The sequence below is a fragment of the Symphalangus syndactylus genome, chromosome 15 (assembly GCF_028878055.3).
Source record: "Symphalangus syndactylus isolate Jambi chromosome 15, NHGRI_mSymSyn1-v2.1_pri, whole genome shotgun sequence".
Classification (NCBI taxonomy): Eukaryota; Metazoa; Chordata; class Mammalia; order Primates; family Hylobatidae; genus Symphalangus; species Symphalangus syndactylus.
In genome coordinates this window covers 97,273,509-97,289,230 of record NC_072437.2, presented here as the reverse complement: position 1 = coordinate 97,289,230, position 15,722 = coordinate 97,273,509, and the positions used below count along the sequence as shown (strand labels likewise).

General features: G+C 39.7%; 1 protein-coding gene across 4 annotated transcripts in view; it reads right to left on the bottom strand.

Moving 5' to 3' along the window:
* Positions 1–15,722, bottom strand: part of FRY (FRY microtubule binding protein) — a 453,339-nt gene that overhangs the window by 257,511 nt on the left and 180,106 nt on the right. For 3 of the 4 annotated variants that reach the window (XM_055244887.2, XM_055244886.2, XM_055244888.2), the window contains exon 1: positions 9,640–10,677. The exons of the other annotated variant lie outside the window; for it this stretch is intronic. In XM_055244887.2, coding sequence (XP_055100862.2) covers positions 9,640–9,709 — 70 coding nt within the window. In that variant the 5' untranslated portion in view covers positions 9,710–10,677. Of the gene's footprint in view, positions 1–9,639; positions 10,678–15,722 lie in introns of those variants that run through there. 4 annotated transcript variants of the gene reach the window in all.

Sequence of the window (15,722 nt, the reverse complement as noted above, 5' to 3'; positions counted from 1 at the left end):
TGGTGAAACCCTGCCTCCACTAAAAATATAAGAATTAGCCGGGCATGGTGGCGGGCACCTGTAATCCCAGCTACTCGGGAGGCTAAGGCAGAAGAATTGCTTGAACCCAGGACACAGAGGTTGCTGTGAGCCGAGACTGCACCACTGCACTCCAGCCTGGGCAACAAAGCTAGACTCCGTCTCAAAAAAAAAAAAAAAAAAGGAAAAGAAAAAGATTAATTTTAGGGGTGTTAGAATAAGTGATACTATAGCTAAGTCCATGTTGTCATTCAATTGCAAGCCCTCATTTTTAGGGGAGATTTGTTAAACATGTAGTGTTCATAAACTAAAAGTTGAAAAGCAGACTTTTTTAGAAAGAAAAACTTCAATTTGTCTTTTAATTGGTGCTCTTACTTGTAAACACTGAGTTGTAAACTCACTGGTTACAGTCTGCTATGTTCATTGGCAATCTGTTCACCTAGAGCAACTTTTTCGTTTTAAAATTCTTTAATGCTGTGACAGAGCTTTCTACCTAAGCTGTAGGCATTAAGTAAAGGTGAACCAAAGATGTTTCAGACAGATTTTCTAACAGCCTCTTGCATTCTTATGACCTTTCATATTTCAACATGGGTTAACTGAAACATGATATCTACTGAAACGTAGGAGAGTATCCTTTAGCTGTATAATCATATATTTAAAAACCTTCAGAATGCCAGCAATTTCCATAAACACCATATCTCACTTTATAGAAAAAAAAATGCCTGTCTCCAGACCAACAATACTGGCACTTCATATTGGAGACAATCCTGTTCAGATTTACTGAGTTAGATATACAGTGACTTAACTGCAAAAAGTAACAACAGAAAGAACCTGATAGGCTGTGTAGTGTGACAACTTCTTCTTATTCAGAATACTGAAAAGCAAGCTAGTCCAAGAAGCTGACCAACCTTAGAAAGTTAGGCTTGAGATCCAGCCTCCAGTTATCAGTCAAGTTCAATAATGTACAACTCAATCTCTTTCAGTCTGGCTTTAAAGGTGCAGGAGAAATAACTGATGAATATCATGATGTTTACCGAAACCTCATTTTTCAGTGGAAGTATTCAAAACCCTTCACATTAATCAGTGACAGACAAGTGTCAGGTTTGTTCCTTTCGTATAAGAAAATGAGAGAATGAGAAAGCCAAGGTCACACACAGAAACATAACAGAAAAACAAAGAAGAAAAACCCAATCTTGTATTGTACAGTTCAAACATTTTATTGATTTGACTTACAAAATAAACCATCTTATTGATTGGCCAAATCTCTCCTGCATAAACATAACATTCCAATGGAATTTTACCAAAGTATTACCCTAGTTAATCTAATACCCTATTCTTTTCTTGGCTGCCAAAATACATATTTACTTATTTAAGGCTAAACTCAAAGAAGTTGGCCTGGTGTTTCTTAAGCATAGGAAAAATTTTTAATGTAAATTTAATTGTATATTTCCATAATGTTATGCTTGTGGCATTAGCTGATAAATCCTGGAATTTCAAAGCTGTCTTCCACTGCTAAACTACTTTGCACTTTGCAATTGATTAAGAACAGCAGAAGCAGTCAGAGTTGTATATCAAATTAGAGTTGATAAAAGCACTTAATGCAGATTTGAATGCCTTCTCAAAAAAGATTTCAACTCCCTTAAATTGACATGACAACAAATTCTTACAGCAGCATAAAAAGTATTAGCTGAAATGTTATGGCTTTGGCTTAAATTTCCATCTGCAGCTCATCAAATGACTAAACAGTAGAAAGGAATTAAACCAAATCAGACTCATTACAGAGTCTGATATGCTGGCAGAATATAAACTTTCACTGCTTAGCATCTGGAGTTTTGGGTGACTAACATTTAAATGCCTGTGCTTGTATATTCTGTGAAAAATAGAAAAGTGTAAGAATATAGGTGAGATATCTGATCATTAAATTTAACTTATGGAAATATATATTTTCTCTCTCTCACACACACACGGAGTGGGGGAGGTGGGGGAGAGACAGAGAGAGAGAGAGAAAGAAAGACAGAGAGAGAGACAGACAGACATAGCCCTTCTGTTTAATCACCCAAGTATTTTGAAGAGTGAGAGAACCACTCAGGATGAAAGACAACTGGCTTTAAATTTGTCCCATGTGCGGAGCTTGCAGTGAGCCGAGATTGCGCCACTGCACTCCAGCCTGGGCGACAGAGCGAGACTCCGTCTCAAAAAAAAAAAAAAAAAAAATTTGTCCCATGTGCAAAATTCTGATAAACATGGCAACTCCTCTTCACATTTTTCTAATGTAAGGAATGCCTGTCTGAAATGCTTGCTGCCCCATATTCTGAAATCTGGTCAAGTGTTCCAGGGTAAATAGCTTACATTTCCTCTTCTCCTTCAGCCATCTGCTAGAAGAAATATTTGAAAGTGTTCCTACAGACCATTGCCTGTGCTTCTGATGGTTCTCTGATGCAGTGAAAGTACAAATCCATAAAGTTAAAGTCAACAGAATCTATCAAACACATTCTCCCACAATAAAATTTTCTAGGGCCTACTCTGTCTCTAAAACATTATTGGATACCTCTCCCTAGGATCCCTGAAGTCCTGGAAACTTCTGCATTAATGTAACTGAATTCTGAATCTAACAAGGAAGGAAAGGAAGCTCTGAGAGACTGGATGAAGGATCCAGGTGGGATGCATTTATGAAGCTCCCAAAACAAAGTGTGTGTTGTGCTCAGTTGATGCTCAGTAAACAGGTATTAAATAGTGCTTGCCTTGCTTCTCTGACACTGTTGCATGTTGGAGCAATAACCAAGAAAAATTAATGCTTAGGTAGTAAGACTTGCAGTATAATCCAGCACTGAAAGGTAAGTAAAGATGGTCTTATGGAAAAGCCCATTCCCATTGTTTCTCCAAGCCTAGAAGATGCAACCTTTTCAGCTCAAAGAAAGAGAAAGCATTCTCTTATTCACATAGCTGGCAGTTCTGTGATGGAGCAATGTTAAAAGGAATATGATGAATGGCATCTATCAAATGAAAGACATTAGTATGAAAAAAAATGAGGTTAAGTTGTGTATTATCTTGTTCCACAAATGCCATTCACGTTTCCAGGAAGTGGTTACTTGCTAAATCTTCTACACTGGGGTAGTGCGCAAATGGTGGATGGTTTCCAGAAGGCACCACATTAAGAAAAATTATAAATGTTTTAATGTTTAAAAAAGAGGACTAAGAGAAATTCTAGGGTACAAATAAATTCGGAAAATCGTAATACATATGTTTTTGGACAGACCTCTGTATTTCTTAAGTGATAAATACCAAGCTTTGTTGCATTTTTTAAAAGTTCTATTTTAAATACCATGGACGAAGATCATTATTTGTTCATTTAAATCTGATCTGAAACTTCTCAAAATATACCTACATGATGCCATGTGGGTATCTCATGCCACACAAACTGAACTTAGGAACAATTAAGTCTTATTCTAAACCAGGAGCATTTAAGAAGAAACTAGCTAATTAATAATCAGTGCATCTCACTCATCAAATGAGGTAATGTGTTTGAAGGTGCTGGGCAAACTACAAAGCACTAAATAAATGTAAGGTTTAGTACCAGTAATAGAACCTGCATAAAAAGCTTATATCTGTGTCTATTAGTCTACAGAACAGCCCCTAACATAGTAAAATGTCATTTCTCGTCAGCTCAAACTCACATCTGACACCAGTTCAGTGTTAATATCACATAAGCCTCAGAAATATGGAAGTTAGTAATAAGATGATTAGGATATATGTAACCTATTTGACTCCTTAAACTGTACCCAAAAGTAAACTACAGAGTCATGGGTATTAAAATGTTTCAAAACAGGTGTCTGTTTAGGGTAGGATAGGAGAATCTTTGCATGTTATATCAGTTGAAACCTCTAAATATTGGCAACTTTCTCAAATGTCTGAGCTGTTCTCAGATTGTAAAATTATCCAGGTCATCTCTTCTTGCCTACCGCTGTTTGCCTTTCTATTTCAACTCTTGTTGGGACTTCATCAAGCAGCATTCAAGAGCAAGCAAGTAAGTCAAAATTTATCTTGGTGCTGCCAGTCCTGTACATGATTTTATGATGGAGCAGGCCAGAGCTATCAAGTAAATGAGATACCTGAATTATAGATAGATTTCCATTATCCCTGGAAATATTCTCCCTGATCTCACTGCTAAAGACAATTAGTGAATTTGCTACTGTTTCCTAAACAAAAACAATACATCAGAGAACCCTCAGCAAGGCAAGCAAACTACCATTCTAAAGTAAACATCATTCACACTTTTTTATTTACTTTTGAAACTAGGGAAAATATACATAAAACACTCCTAACAGAAGAAATATGCCTTACTACTATAATCCTATTTTGTGAATGTCTGTATATATTTAATCAAATGATCATAGGGCACAGAACTGTCTATGTATTGTTTGCAATAATGACAGAAAAGACTTGTGAACACTTAAGGTCTTTCAAATAGGCCTATGCTGAGGGGATGGTGCTCTCCAGCGTGTGTGTGTGTGTGTGTGTGTGTGTGTGTGTGTGTGTAAAACAGAGAGAGACAGAAACAGAGAGACAAAGAGCAGTGAGGGAAGGAGAGAGGGTGAAGAAGGCTAAGAACTGGCAGAGACATCAGCCAACAAAAATAAAAATGAAAGTACCTATAAAACACTAAGTTCCTCACAGTGTTCTTTATCCTTTGGTCCTTTGAGTAATTAAAACAAACAATGCAATTATCAGCTGGACTTGGGGAGGGGTTTATGGAGCTTACTACCATCCTGGCTTTGAGCAAATCCCTATCTCAAGTCCTGTGTTTTTTTTTTTTTTTTTCATCGAAAATGTGCATGACACTTAAACTCACAGGGTTATTGGAAAGAGTGAAAATAATAAACAGAGTGGTCATATGGCGTCCTTTGCTGAGGGCAGTCCCAGTTTGTACCCAGTGTCTCAGCATAATTATTAACTTTTACTCTCAAAAGTGTCACAGTTGGGAAAAACAATTTTGTGGTTGCCCTCTATATAAATTATGGAGCATAGTATTTTATACAGAGTGGCAGTTATTGTTATTCAAGAACTGTTCATGCATTTGAATAGGGAAAAAAAACCCTCTGATTTGTCTTAATCATAAGCCCAGGGATAGATCCTTTCTATTTAGAGAACATGGATGTTGACTTGGGGTTTTATTTCTCCTTAGAGCTGTAAACTACTTTAGCAGAAGTGACCCCGTGGCCTTAGAGAGGGTGTGGATGGGACACTGGAGTAAGTCTCCTTCTAATTGCCTGGAGCAGTGCTGGGTACTTCCTCTATTTAAAGAACCCAATTAAATATGCTTGCACTTGATCTGTACCCCTTTGCTGGATTTAGGCAACTCAGTTAACTTTCTTAGTTTTCCACTTCCTTCAACCAAGTCTATATAGAGGTTAAAACTAAAATTAATTTTGAGATTTTCTTAAGCTTTTCTCATAGTGTCCTTTAGGTATACTTGCAACATAAATAGGCATCAATAAACACTGCTCTGCAGAGAATCTGAGATGTTTTCCATCCTCACTTGCACATGACTTTTCTCTTTGGCCCCAGAGCTGACCTCATACTAACCAGTATTTCTATGTTGAACAGATCCTGGGCTTATCACTACAACTTAACTCACTACAACATACCTGAAAAATGCTGAATCTGATGCTCCTAAGTGATGCAAGATTTTTCTAGAGCAACAGACATTTCACAATGCACACCAACACCTTCCTACTGCAGAGACTGTTCAGTTCCTCAGAGCAGTTCATTTGTCAATGAAATTCTAAATATGTGAAAGAGTTAATGGGCATTCAAAAGTTTCCCTCAATGGTGTAGCAAGATTTGCCATATGTTTTAGGAAGGATTCACACTGCCCTGGAAAGAGCAAGGTGTTGAACAGATTCTGAATGTACCTTCATTCATTGGGCCCTGTGTGTTCCTCAGGCATCCTGGGGTGGACAGAGACACAAGGAAGTCCTTTAGAGCTTTCAGATTAGTGTGGGGGCTCACACACCAGCTCTGTGAAGTGGTATACAGCAAGCCCTTCTCTCCTGGAAAACAGCTTGAACTATCCACTTTAAACTTGTTCTCTAGCAAACCTAAGAGGCCAAGGTGACTTTCTGCCACTAAGAAAATTCCCAGACCAACTCCCAAGCTGCTAGAAAGTATGCACTTAGGGTAAGTAGGGATATTTTAATAGTAAGTGAGGTGGAAAGTTAAAGTAGTCAAGGGGTAAAGTTAAAAAAGTAAATCCGGGAGAAAAAGAAAACAGCCCAAAATAACCAACTAATTTTGACATTTATTTATGTAGTTCTCTTCTCTAGAGTGTAGCGTGTTTATTACTCATAAAATAACCCACTTTGGATGCCAAGGCTAAGGGAAGACATGGTCTACATCCGATGTGAAGTGGATTTAGAAGGGAGGAGGGCATTAGAAAACATGAATATTATTTTAATGTTTATTGGGCATTTACAATGTGCTAGGTATTGTGCTAAGTGCTTTACCTCTTAATACCTCATTTACTCCTATGAGGTACCCATTATTTTTGCGTACATTTTACAAATTAGGAAACTGAGAGAGTGATTACTTAACTGTCCGAAGCCATGCAAGTGCAGGAGCAAGAGATATGAACCAAGCCCGTTTGGCCCTGCCATTTTTACATTCTAGGTAAGCGTGGCCTTATTAGGAGACTGATGGGTGTACAGGCATGAATTTGGGAGCATGTTAGTTAAATACAGAGGAGAGTGAGTAGATTAAGCTTGGTTGGTTGGAGCAGAAAAACATGAGAGGATGAATGAGGAGCTCAAAGAGGGTCTTGAGTGGCTATCACTGACACTCAGAGGCAAAAGGGAGCTGGGGAGCAGCCTTTGCCTGTAAGGACACCACTGGAGCATTCCAGGTTAAACTGAGAAGGGCATGTGGAGGCTGTGGCCATGATCAACAAGGGGCTGCAGCCGTGAGAACCACTGGACAGCTGGGGAAGGGCTGGATAAGAGCAGGGAAGAGCAACAGGACAGGCATCCAAGGGGACAGGAAAGCCTCCATATTCAGGTCTACATAGGACATTTTATTTCCAGACATCAAGGCCATTTTAATTCCCACCTCCATTCAGATCAAAGGGCAGCATGACAGAGTAGATGTGCCAATAAAGAGGAGAACATCGAATGAAAGCTAGTACATCTCACTAGCCAGTGACTGATCTATTTATTGGCTTGTGAATTCTTTGGAGGGGACTTATATATATATAATTACATTTTCCCCACAATGTGCCATTTAAAAAAATATGGAAAGCTTTACCTGGAAACGCTTATGGAATTACCTTTAACACCTTGCAAAACAGCCAGCCATAGTTATAGAGTTTGTTTTATTGCTTTTTAATTGCTGCACTTTTGTAAATAAGCACCACCATATAATTAAGAGGCTGAGTCTCCATTCAGGTATGTGGGTGGACATCCTCACCTCTCAAACTTGTGAGGCCAGGCATGCGCGTGCAGGTGCGTGCAGGTGCAATTAGCCGCTTGCCTCATGGTGCATCCTCTCAGCCAAGGTTACACTGAGTATGTTGAGCCTTAGGGCTTCGGTTTCTACTTTGTCTTCTACACAGACAAATTCCTTTCTCTCTTTGCTGCTCAAAATATGTAAAACTTAGCAATGAGAACTATGCTAGGTTGTAAGCAGGTTAGTGTTGTAACAAGCTTAAAGAAGATAAAGTATATTTCCTCTTCCTCTTTCAAGAAAGGACTGAAAAACATTCTCCCCCTCAAAAGAATGCTGGAAAGCCACCAACTTCACTATTCTGAAATAAAAAAATTAATATAGCGGGCAGGGACTGCGTCTTAGATATTCAATAAATATTTGCTGAATGAATTGGAAGAATTCAAAATTGTATCACAGATATTCTCAAAGTAGAAATGAACAGTCACTTTGAATCATTTCTTGATGTATGTATGTGGGGAGAGGAGTTTAGGAAGGGTGGAGAGAATATATCCTTTATCTAGAATGATTTGAAAATAGACAAGGGGAGAGAGATTTTTAAAAGAAATCCCATTGGCCTCAGTATTGTCACAACATAATTTTCTATTTAATGAGGCAATGACAAAAATTGATGGAGAAAACAGTCTGGCCTTGGAATAATCAAATATGTTTAAAAACTACATACCGATGTCAAACTCAAAAGTGAGTTTTTTCAGTTATTGGAAAACTGCTCCATAAACAACACTGTATGTCAAATTCTTTTATTAATCAAAGAGCAGATAGACAAAAGAAGATTCATCCTTGAGTGTAAAGTATTATACAAATAATGAATCCAAGTTAAATGATTTATAGCTATGACAAGTAAAGAATGCTGTTTGGGCAACAGTATTACTCCCAAATGGCTTCCCACTTGTAGAAAAACAGCTTCAGACAAGCCCCATAGTGTATACAGTGGTGCAAAATGACCTGGAAAAAAATGGTTTCTATGGATATCATTTAGAGATGCAGATCCCTGAATACCTTAAGGCTGAAGGTACTTTAGCTCTTTTCCTCAAAGCAATTACAGCACAGGTTCTCCTGCCCAGGTTTTGTTTACATAAGAACAATCTTGGCCACAGGTCATTTGTGTAGGAGACAATCACTAGCTCTTTGAGCACAGGTAGGTTAATCAGTATGCACATAATACAATATTAAAATTTTCATGGGGAAAAAAATTTTTATTTAAAACAATAAAGCACCAGTAATACCTGCTGATCTTTTATCCAAAGCAAGTACAAAGGCTGTTAGTGAAATAAGAGAAGAGTTTGTTTTTAAACTGTTCGGGAAATACAAGGCATCATTGATCACCTGAAGGCCTCATTTTAATTTGATTTCAGATCCACGACGGCTTAGAGGTTGTCTTTTTGAAATAGCGTATTGTTAAAATCCTTATGTAGGTCAGAAATTGAACTTCAGAAGCCATCATATTCTGCTATCCTAATAAATAATTAGGGTCAGAACCTCACTTGTTTATGTTTCAAAAAAGCACATTATTTGGACTATAGCAAACATCAGGATTTTTAAAAATTCAAATATTAAATGGCATTCAGAACATTATCCACATGGAAGAGGGAGAGATGAAATAAATCTGCAGATGCCTCTATATACAAAAAGGATGCCTTAGGTTTTGCACTATTAAGTACTTTTCTTTCTTCAGACAATACCCTAAAAAAGCAATTACAAAGTACTCTGAAACCCTGCCACACCCCTTTGATTAAATCACACTTCACAAAATATTTAGAGAAAGCCTGAACAAATCAAATAAACATCAAGGCAGGAAATGCAGCCAGGAATGCCTGATCCTGAGCTCCCCCAGAGTCTGAAGGGCTGCCTCACTTGAAAATTTAATCAAACACAATCTACTGTAATTCCATTGCAGCCTTTGCACTTAAGGAAAGCTGGTTCAGTCTCTGACATTTTGATTTTCACAGCAGATGGGAGCAAAGAAAGAAAGAAAGAAAAAGAAAAAAAGAAAGAAAGAGAAAAGAAAAGAAAAAAAGAAAAACTTCGCGGCTCACAAACATATGTGTCCAGCTGAGATTTTCTGTCTCCAGCCTTATGCAACATCCAGCAAACAAACAAACAAAAAGGTTATTTTCTATTACTCACTATTACTCCAGGATTTCAGTAAATATTTGATACTGATCTCAAAGAAGCCCGAATCCTGCTGGCTGGCCATGTCTGCGGCATACAAAGAGGCTGGGAGGACGGGCAGTGGCCGGGAGCAGGTACCGGGCGTGATGCGCCTGTCACAGGTTGTGATGTCAGCGCGGGGTCAGGCGCCGAGAGGCAGCTCTGCGGATCCACCTCCGGCTCCGGCCGGGAGTCCTCATCTAAAGGACACCGCGGAGCAGAGAGAGATGCTCGGCCGCTCCTCCTCCTCCGGGTCCAGGACTTGCTTCTTATTTGCTGGGCGCTGATCTCCCTGCAGCCCTCGGAGGCGGCGGCCGCGCTGCTTTCATTTCGGGGCTGTCATCACCAGAAACGCCGGCTGCCGGCCGCCCACCAGCTTGGCTCCAGCCAGGTACGCAACCGAGGAAGACCCCACCTGAACTGGGATCGGCTTTCTTCTGGGAGGGAGGGTTTCTGGGCCGGCCTCCCTGACGCGGTGCAGGCAGCCTCCGGCCCACACGGCCGCCGCGGGGCTAAGGGATGGGCCGGGAGCGCCGCCCCCTGCCCCTGCCCCACTGTCTCAACCTGAGCCGCGCGGCTCAGTCTCCGCCTAGGCTGCGGGAGGAATTTCCCAGCTTCTGGGGATCCTCTTTCTTCAGCAAGGCTTCCCGTGAGCGGCCCGGGTGTGCTCTGGCTGCTGCTTCCCCTTGTGTCTGTCCCTGAAATAAACACAACTGCAGCACGCTGCGGTAAGCAAAGCTGCAGCCCTGCATCTGGTTGCAGCGACGTTTTGAAAAACCCCATCCGTCAGCCTCGTTGCAGTAAAGAGACTCAACAAGATGACGCTTGTCTGGGCTTTTTCATCCCTGCCTTCCACACGCACGGTGGAATCTGCATTTTTACTTTTCCCTTCCAGAAATGCAGTCTTTTCAAGGGGCATCGGAGCCCGAACGTGTGCACTCTAAGGGGACAGTATAAACTGCTTAGTTGGCTTGTTTTTGTAATGTCACACACTCCACAATGGATCTTATTCTCAGACCTCTCATTTCTAAGACTCACCAAGCCCAGTGAAGCTTATTTTATTTGTATGAAAAGGATAAGCAGCAAAAGCATTAGATTCCTTGCTCTGTAATGGCTTTTGATTTCATGAATTCTTGATATCAGGTGTCCTGATTTTGGTTAGCTTTGTTTCACATTATCATTTAGCTTGACCAGGGGATTAAATAAGAGTATCATATTTTAATAATGACAGGTTATGTTGGAGGAGGTGGGATTTGGCCAACTATCTCATAAACTACAGGATCCTTCCCAAGTCCCAGCACATTCATGATTAATGTTTTCTAAAAAACAAAAAAAGTAATAAACCATGTTAATAAGCATTTAACATAGCAAATGTTGGGCAAACTCCCCAAATCAACACACAAACAGGACCTCCTAGATTAACAGTTCATTTTAAAAATGGAGGGAAAGACTACAATGTACTTTTATTTTTAAGACAAAGAATTTTTAAAATTCAACACTAAATAAAACTTTTAGAACTATGTTCTGAAAGGCCCTAAGATACTTTATCAATATAATTAGTTTTTCAAACTCATTACACTTACCCAAATGGCAAGCACTCCATCACTCAGATTTCCAACTCCACTTATACACTTTATTCTGATGAAATCTCTCATCAGATTGACTTCTTTTTAATTCATGTACATACTAGAGTTGCTGAGCTGATTTTATCACTTGTACTTTGAATGTATGGATTCTAGGTAAAATAAGACCCAAAGGTTTTACCTTGAAACAATTATTGTATCTGAAAATAAATTTCATACCTATGCCCATTTGATGCTTGCCCAAGACTCAGATGGCAGTGAATGAACAGGTAGGCTGCACAGTGCCCTGAGATTAACGATGGCACGGGATCTCAAGGCAGGGCCCCATGTTCGCTCCTGGCACCAGCCCTTACTAGCTTTGAGCCCCAAAGTAAGCTATTAACTTTGCTAAGCCTGTTTCCTCATCTGTAAAATGGGGTTCTACCTTCTTCCTACAGTTGTTGGAAACAAGAAATAACACTATGTATGAAAGGGGCTCAGCATAGTATCTTGCCCATAGTTAACACTTCATTAAATTTTAGCTACATTGATTTTTTTTTTTTTTTTTTTTGAGACAGTCTCACTCTGTCGCCTGGGCCGGAATGCGTGGCGCAATCTTGGCTCACTGCAACCTCTGCCTCCCGGGTTCAAGCGATTCTCCTGCCTCAGCCTTCCGAGTAGCTATGGTGACAGGCATGCGCCACCATGCCCGGCTAATTTTTGTATTTTTAGTAGAAATGGGGTTTCACAGTGTTCGCCGGGGTGATCTTGAACTCCTGACCTCAGGTGATCCACTTGCCTTGGTCTCCCAAAGTACAGACATGAGCCACTGCGCCTGGCCCATTCATTCTTATTATGACTCCTTAGTGACTCTAGAATAGAACTTTTTTTTAAAAAGCGAAATACTTTTTTTTCTTTGCTTTTTATGTGGTTTAAAATATATATTACTTTTGAACACCAGTGGTAACTATTTGGGGACAGCAAGTTGGAGACATTTAAAATCAGTTGCAATAAGCAAATATGCTATTGTATATTGTTACTCAAATATATAGAGATTCTCTCTGTTGACTTTATTTTAAAAATTTTTTAACTGGCTTTTTAAAGTTTTCAATACTTAAATACATAAGTTTTCAGTATGTAACTACTATAAACATACTAACTTGCTGAGAATGCCCCTCATATATTTCAAGGGAAACAATCATAAAAATTTAAATGCTACTTAGAAAATAATGTTTTCAATGCCATCCAGCTTTCACTGTGAAGAGTGAGTCAGCAACTAAGAGCCCAGTTTCTGTCTCTTAGAACCTGAAATCTTGTCCAGTGTATGCTTTTTTTTTTCATTTGAGTACCTTAAAAGAGGACATATGTTGTAAAAGAACAGAAAAGGGCTTTTGTTTTGTTGAAAGGCCTGCAAATCAAATAGAATGACACCTGCTGCAAGCTGAGTTGAAACATTTATCCTTTTGTCTCCTCTCTCTCTGGGGGGCTTAAAAAAAGTAGTCAGAAGAGGCACCTGGGCAGGGGTACTTTAAAATGCAACAGTAAAATCTGAATGTGTTCCTGGCTTGCTAGTGACTTCAGTTATGATTTAAGAGGACCTAAAGCTATCTCAGCTTTCATACCTGTAAAAATGAGGGATCCTTCCTTAAAAATATTAGGAGAACATACAATGAATCGTCAAGCATGGAATTAGGCATAGATATTGGGGACTGAGTGAAAGATAACAGGAAAAGTGGAAGGCCTTAGAAAATGGTATCAAAGAGTGGAGAAAAAGTCGGAAAGTGGCCTGACACAAGTGATGACACTAAATGACACCATCTACATTTGTTGAATATAAATATTGTACTTAAAATATATATATTTTTATATTTAATCCTCACCTCAAACCTAGGAAGTAAGTACTATTATTAGTCCCATTTTACAGATGAGAAAATTGAGGCTTAAGGAGGCAGAAAATAAGGTCAAACTCATATAGCTAGTAAAATTTAGGTCTATTTTAGACCCTGAGTCACTTATCATAACTTTGTTATTTATTTATTATTTTTTTAAAATCACAAGCAAGGTGAGAATCATGGTTACCAAGTTCTTTAGAGAAAGTTCAGGAAGAGGCTGGGCACAGTGGCTCACACCTGTAATCCCAGCACTTTGGAAGGCCAAGGCGGGTGGATCACTTGAGGTCAGGAGTTCAGGACCAGCCTGGCCAACATGGCGAAATGCCGTCTCTACTAAAAATACAAAAATTAGCCGGGTGTGGTGGCACCCGCTTGTAATCCCAGCTACTTGGGAGGCTGAGGCAGGAGAATCACTTGAACCCGGGAGGCGGAGGTTGCAGTGAGCCTAGATTGCGCCACTCTACTCCAGCCTGGGCAACAGAGCAAGACTCCATCTCAAAAAAAAAAAAAAAAGAAAAAGTTCAGGAAGAGATGCTAAGGTACTCCTTAACACAGCAGAGGCACTTCAGGTCCCACTGACTCTCCCAGCCTATTCACTGCCTTCCTGCCTGGCTTTGGCCTGGGTGACGTATTCCCTGGGGGCTGTATCCAATTCCGAGAAACCGAGAGAAGAATGCCTTTATTTTTCACATTAATTTGATTCATTATACAGGCTGTGGTCTCTACAAGGATGTCTGACCTAGAGTGGAGATGGGGTGACTGAGGATGGAAATCTAGTCTGAACTCTACTCTCCAATTTTGCAGGTACAGAGGTGGCAGTGGGCTGCTTCTACCCTGGCATGGGTCTGCATCAGCCCAGGACTCAATCCAGAGGAAGGGGTGCCTATTTTTTTTTTATCAAGATACCACATGGGCTGGTGGTAGCTCTAGGTGGTCAGTGGGAAGGAGGTGGTCAGAAGGAGTGGCCTATTGGTCACCTATGTACCTATGTCCTAGCAAGCCATGTAGCAGAGTGGGATGAGGGTGGTAAAGGATACAGGGACTATAGCTCATCATCTATGGCATTTACTCTCCTCCCGTCTTGACCCCAATTATAACCATCTGTCCTGTCTCTCCCTCCAGAAGACCTGTGTCTTACTCAGCTTTGTGTTCCCTACATCTCTGTAGCACACAGTAAGTCCTCATGCAATAAACATATGTTGAGTGAATAAGTGAATGAGCAAGCTTGTCATGTCTGCCTGTTATCTGTTGCCTGTGGGAAAAAAAATGTGTAAGAAATGCAATTTTTTGTTTTAATTCATACTCAATCTACTCTTTTTTTAAAAGCATTTTGGACAATTTTTTGAGGCTAAATTGTGTGGCATTCAAAAAAAAAATGTGGAAACAAAGCCTTGCAAACAGTCTGGATGCATGCCAACATCAAGAGCCATTACCTAATGATTTTAAAGCATCTGATTGAGTTGATTGGGTTACGATTGGAATCCACCCCCTTTTCTTGTAGACGGATGCACGTGGGTACACATGTGTAATTACTGTCACAGAGTGACATGTACATTCATGAACAGAATGTGTTAGGCAGAAATGTTTCACTAGCATCCTGAAGAAACAAAGGAAAATCACTAAATGCAAGAAAATCATTTTTTTAATCAATTTTTGATCAGCAGTCTCAACTTCCAAAAAAGCATGAACTATATTATATTCCCACTATTATACATTGTATCTTAAGAACAGCTCCAAATCAAATAAGGCATCCCGTGAATTGAGATAGAAAGACAGCAGTTGCAATCAACGGTGACAAGTATGGAAAAAGGGTTTTGTTTTTCTTTAAACAGTAGAATAAGAGGCTTTTTAGAGATAACCTAAAGGACAAAGTGTTGAGATAAATAACAAACTTCTCTTTTGACCTATTTTTGATGCATGATTTGGACGGATCTATCCTATCCTAAGAAATATTAGAGAAAAAATATGAAATCATGCCACGCAATGTCCATGTGGTAAGCATCAAACACAATAGTCATTCCCTTAAAAAATCCAAGCCACATACATAAATCTTCACAAAGATAGATTCAGCAAGTTTTGAAAAACACTTACTCCATTACTATCCACTGCAAATAATTTTTTTCAATGAATTGAAATAGATTTACATTTTTTGAATGCAACAGAACTTCATTGTAGCAAAGCTTGTTGTTGTCCAGATTCAAACATAAACAAGAAAAATCATGTCTTCTAAAACTGTTATCACTGAAACATAGCAGCAGAACTCATTTTTTCTTTCCTACTCAGCTCTCCTGCGAAGGGGTTTTATAAGGAACCCAGAGCGAAGACAAAGGAGTCAGGAGGAAGTCTAGCACAATGGGAAGCCCCCGAAGGGTTTAAGCAGAAGACAATAAAGACTCCGAGAAGTGGCAGCAGGGAGTGGAGGAAAGAAAGCCTGGAATTTACCCTGCTTTCTGCTCTGCACATGGAAGGTCCCCTCCATGTGTCCATTGTCATCCAAGGTGTTTTGATAGGTCTAGAGTGGGGTAAAAGAATGGTATTTATTCAGGCCTAATATTGAGGCCTGGGGCTGGGCTGTATATCAGAGGGCATGCATAGACAAAGCTGA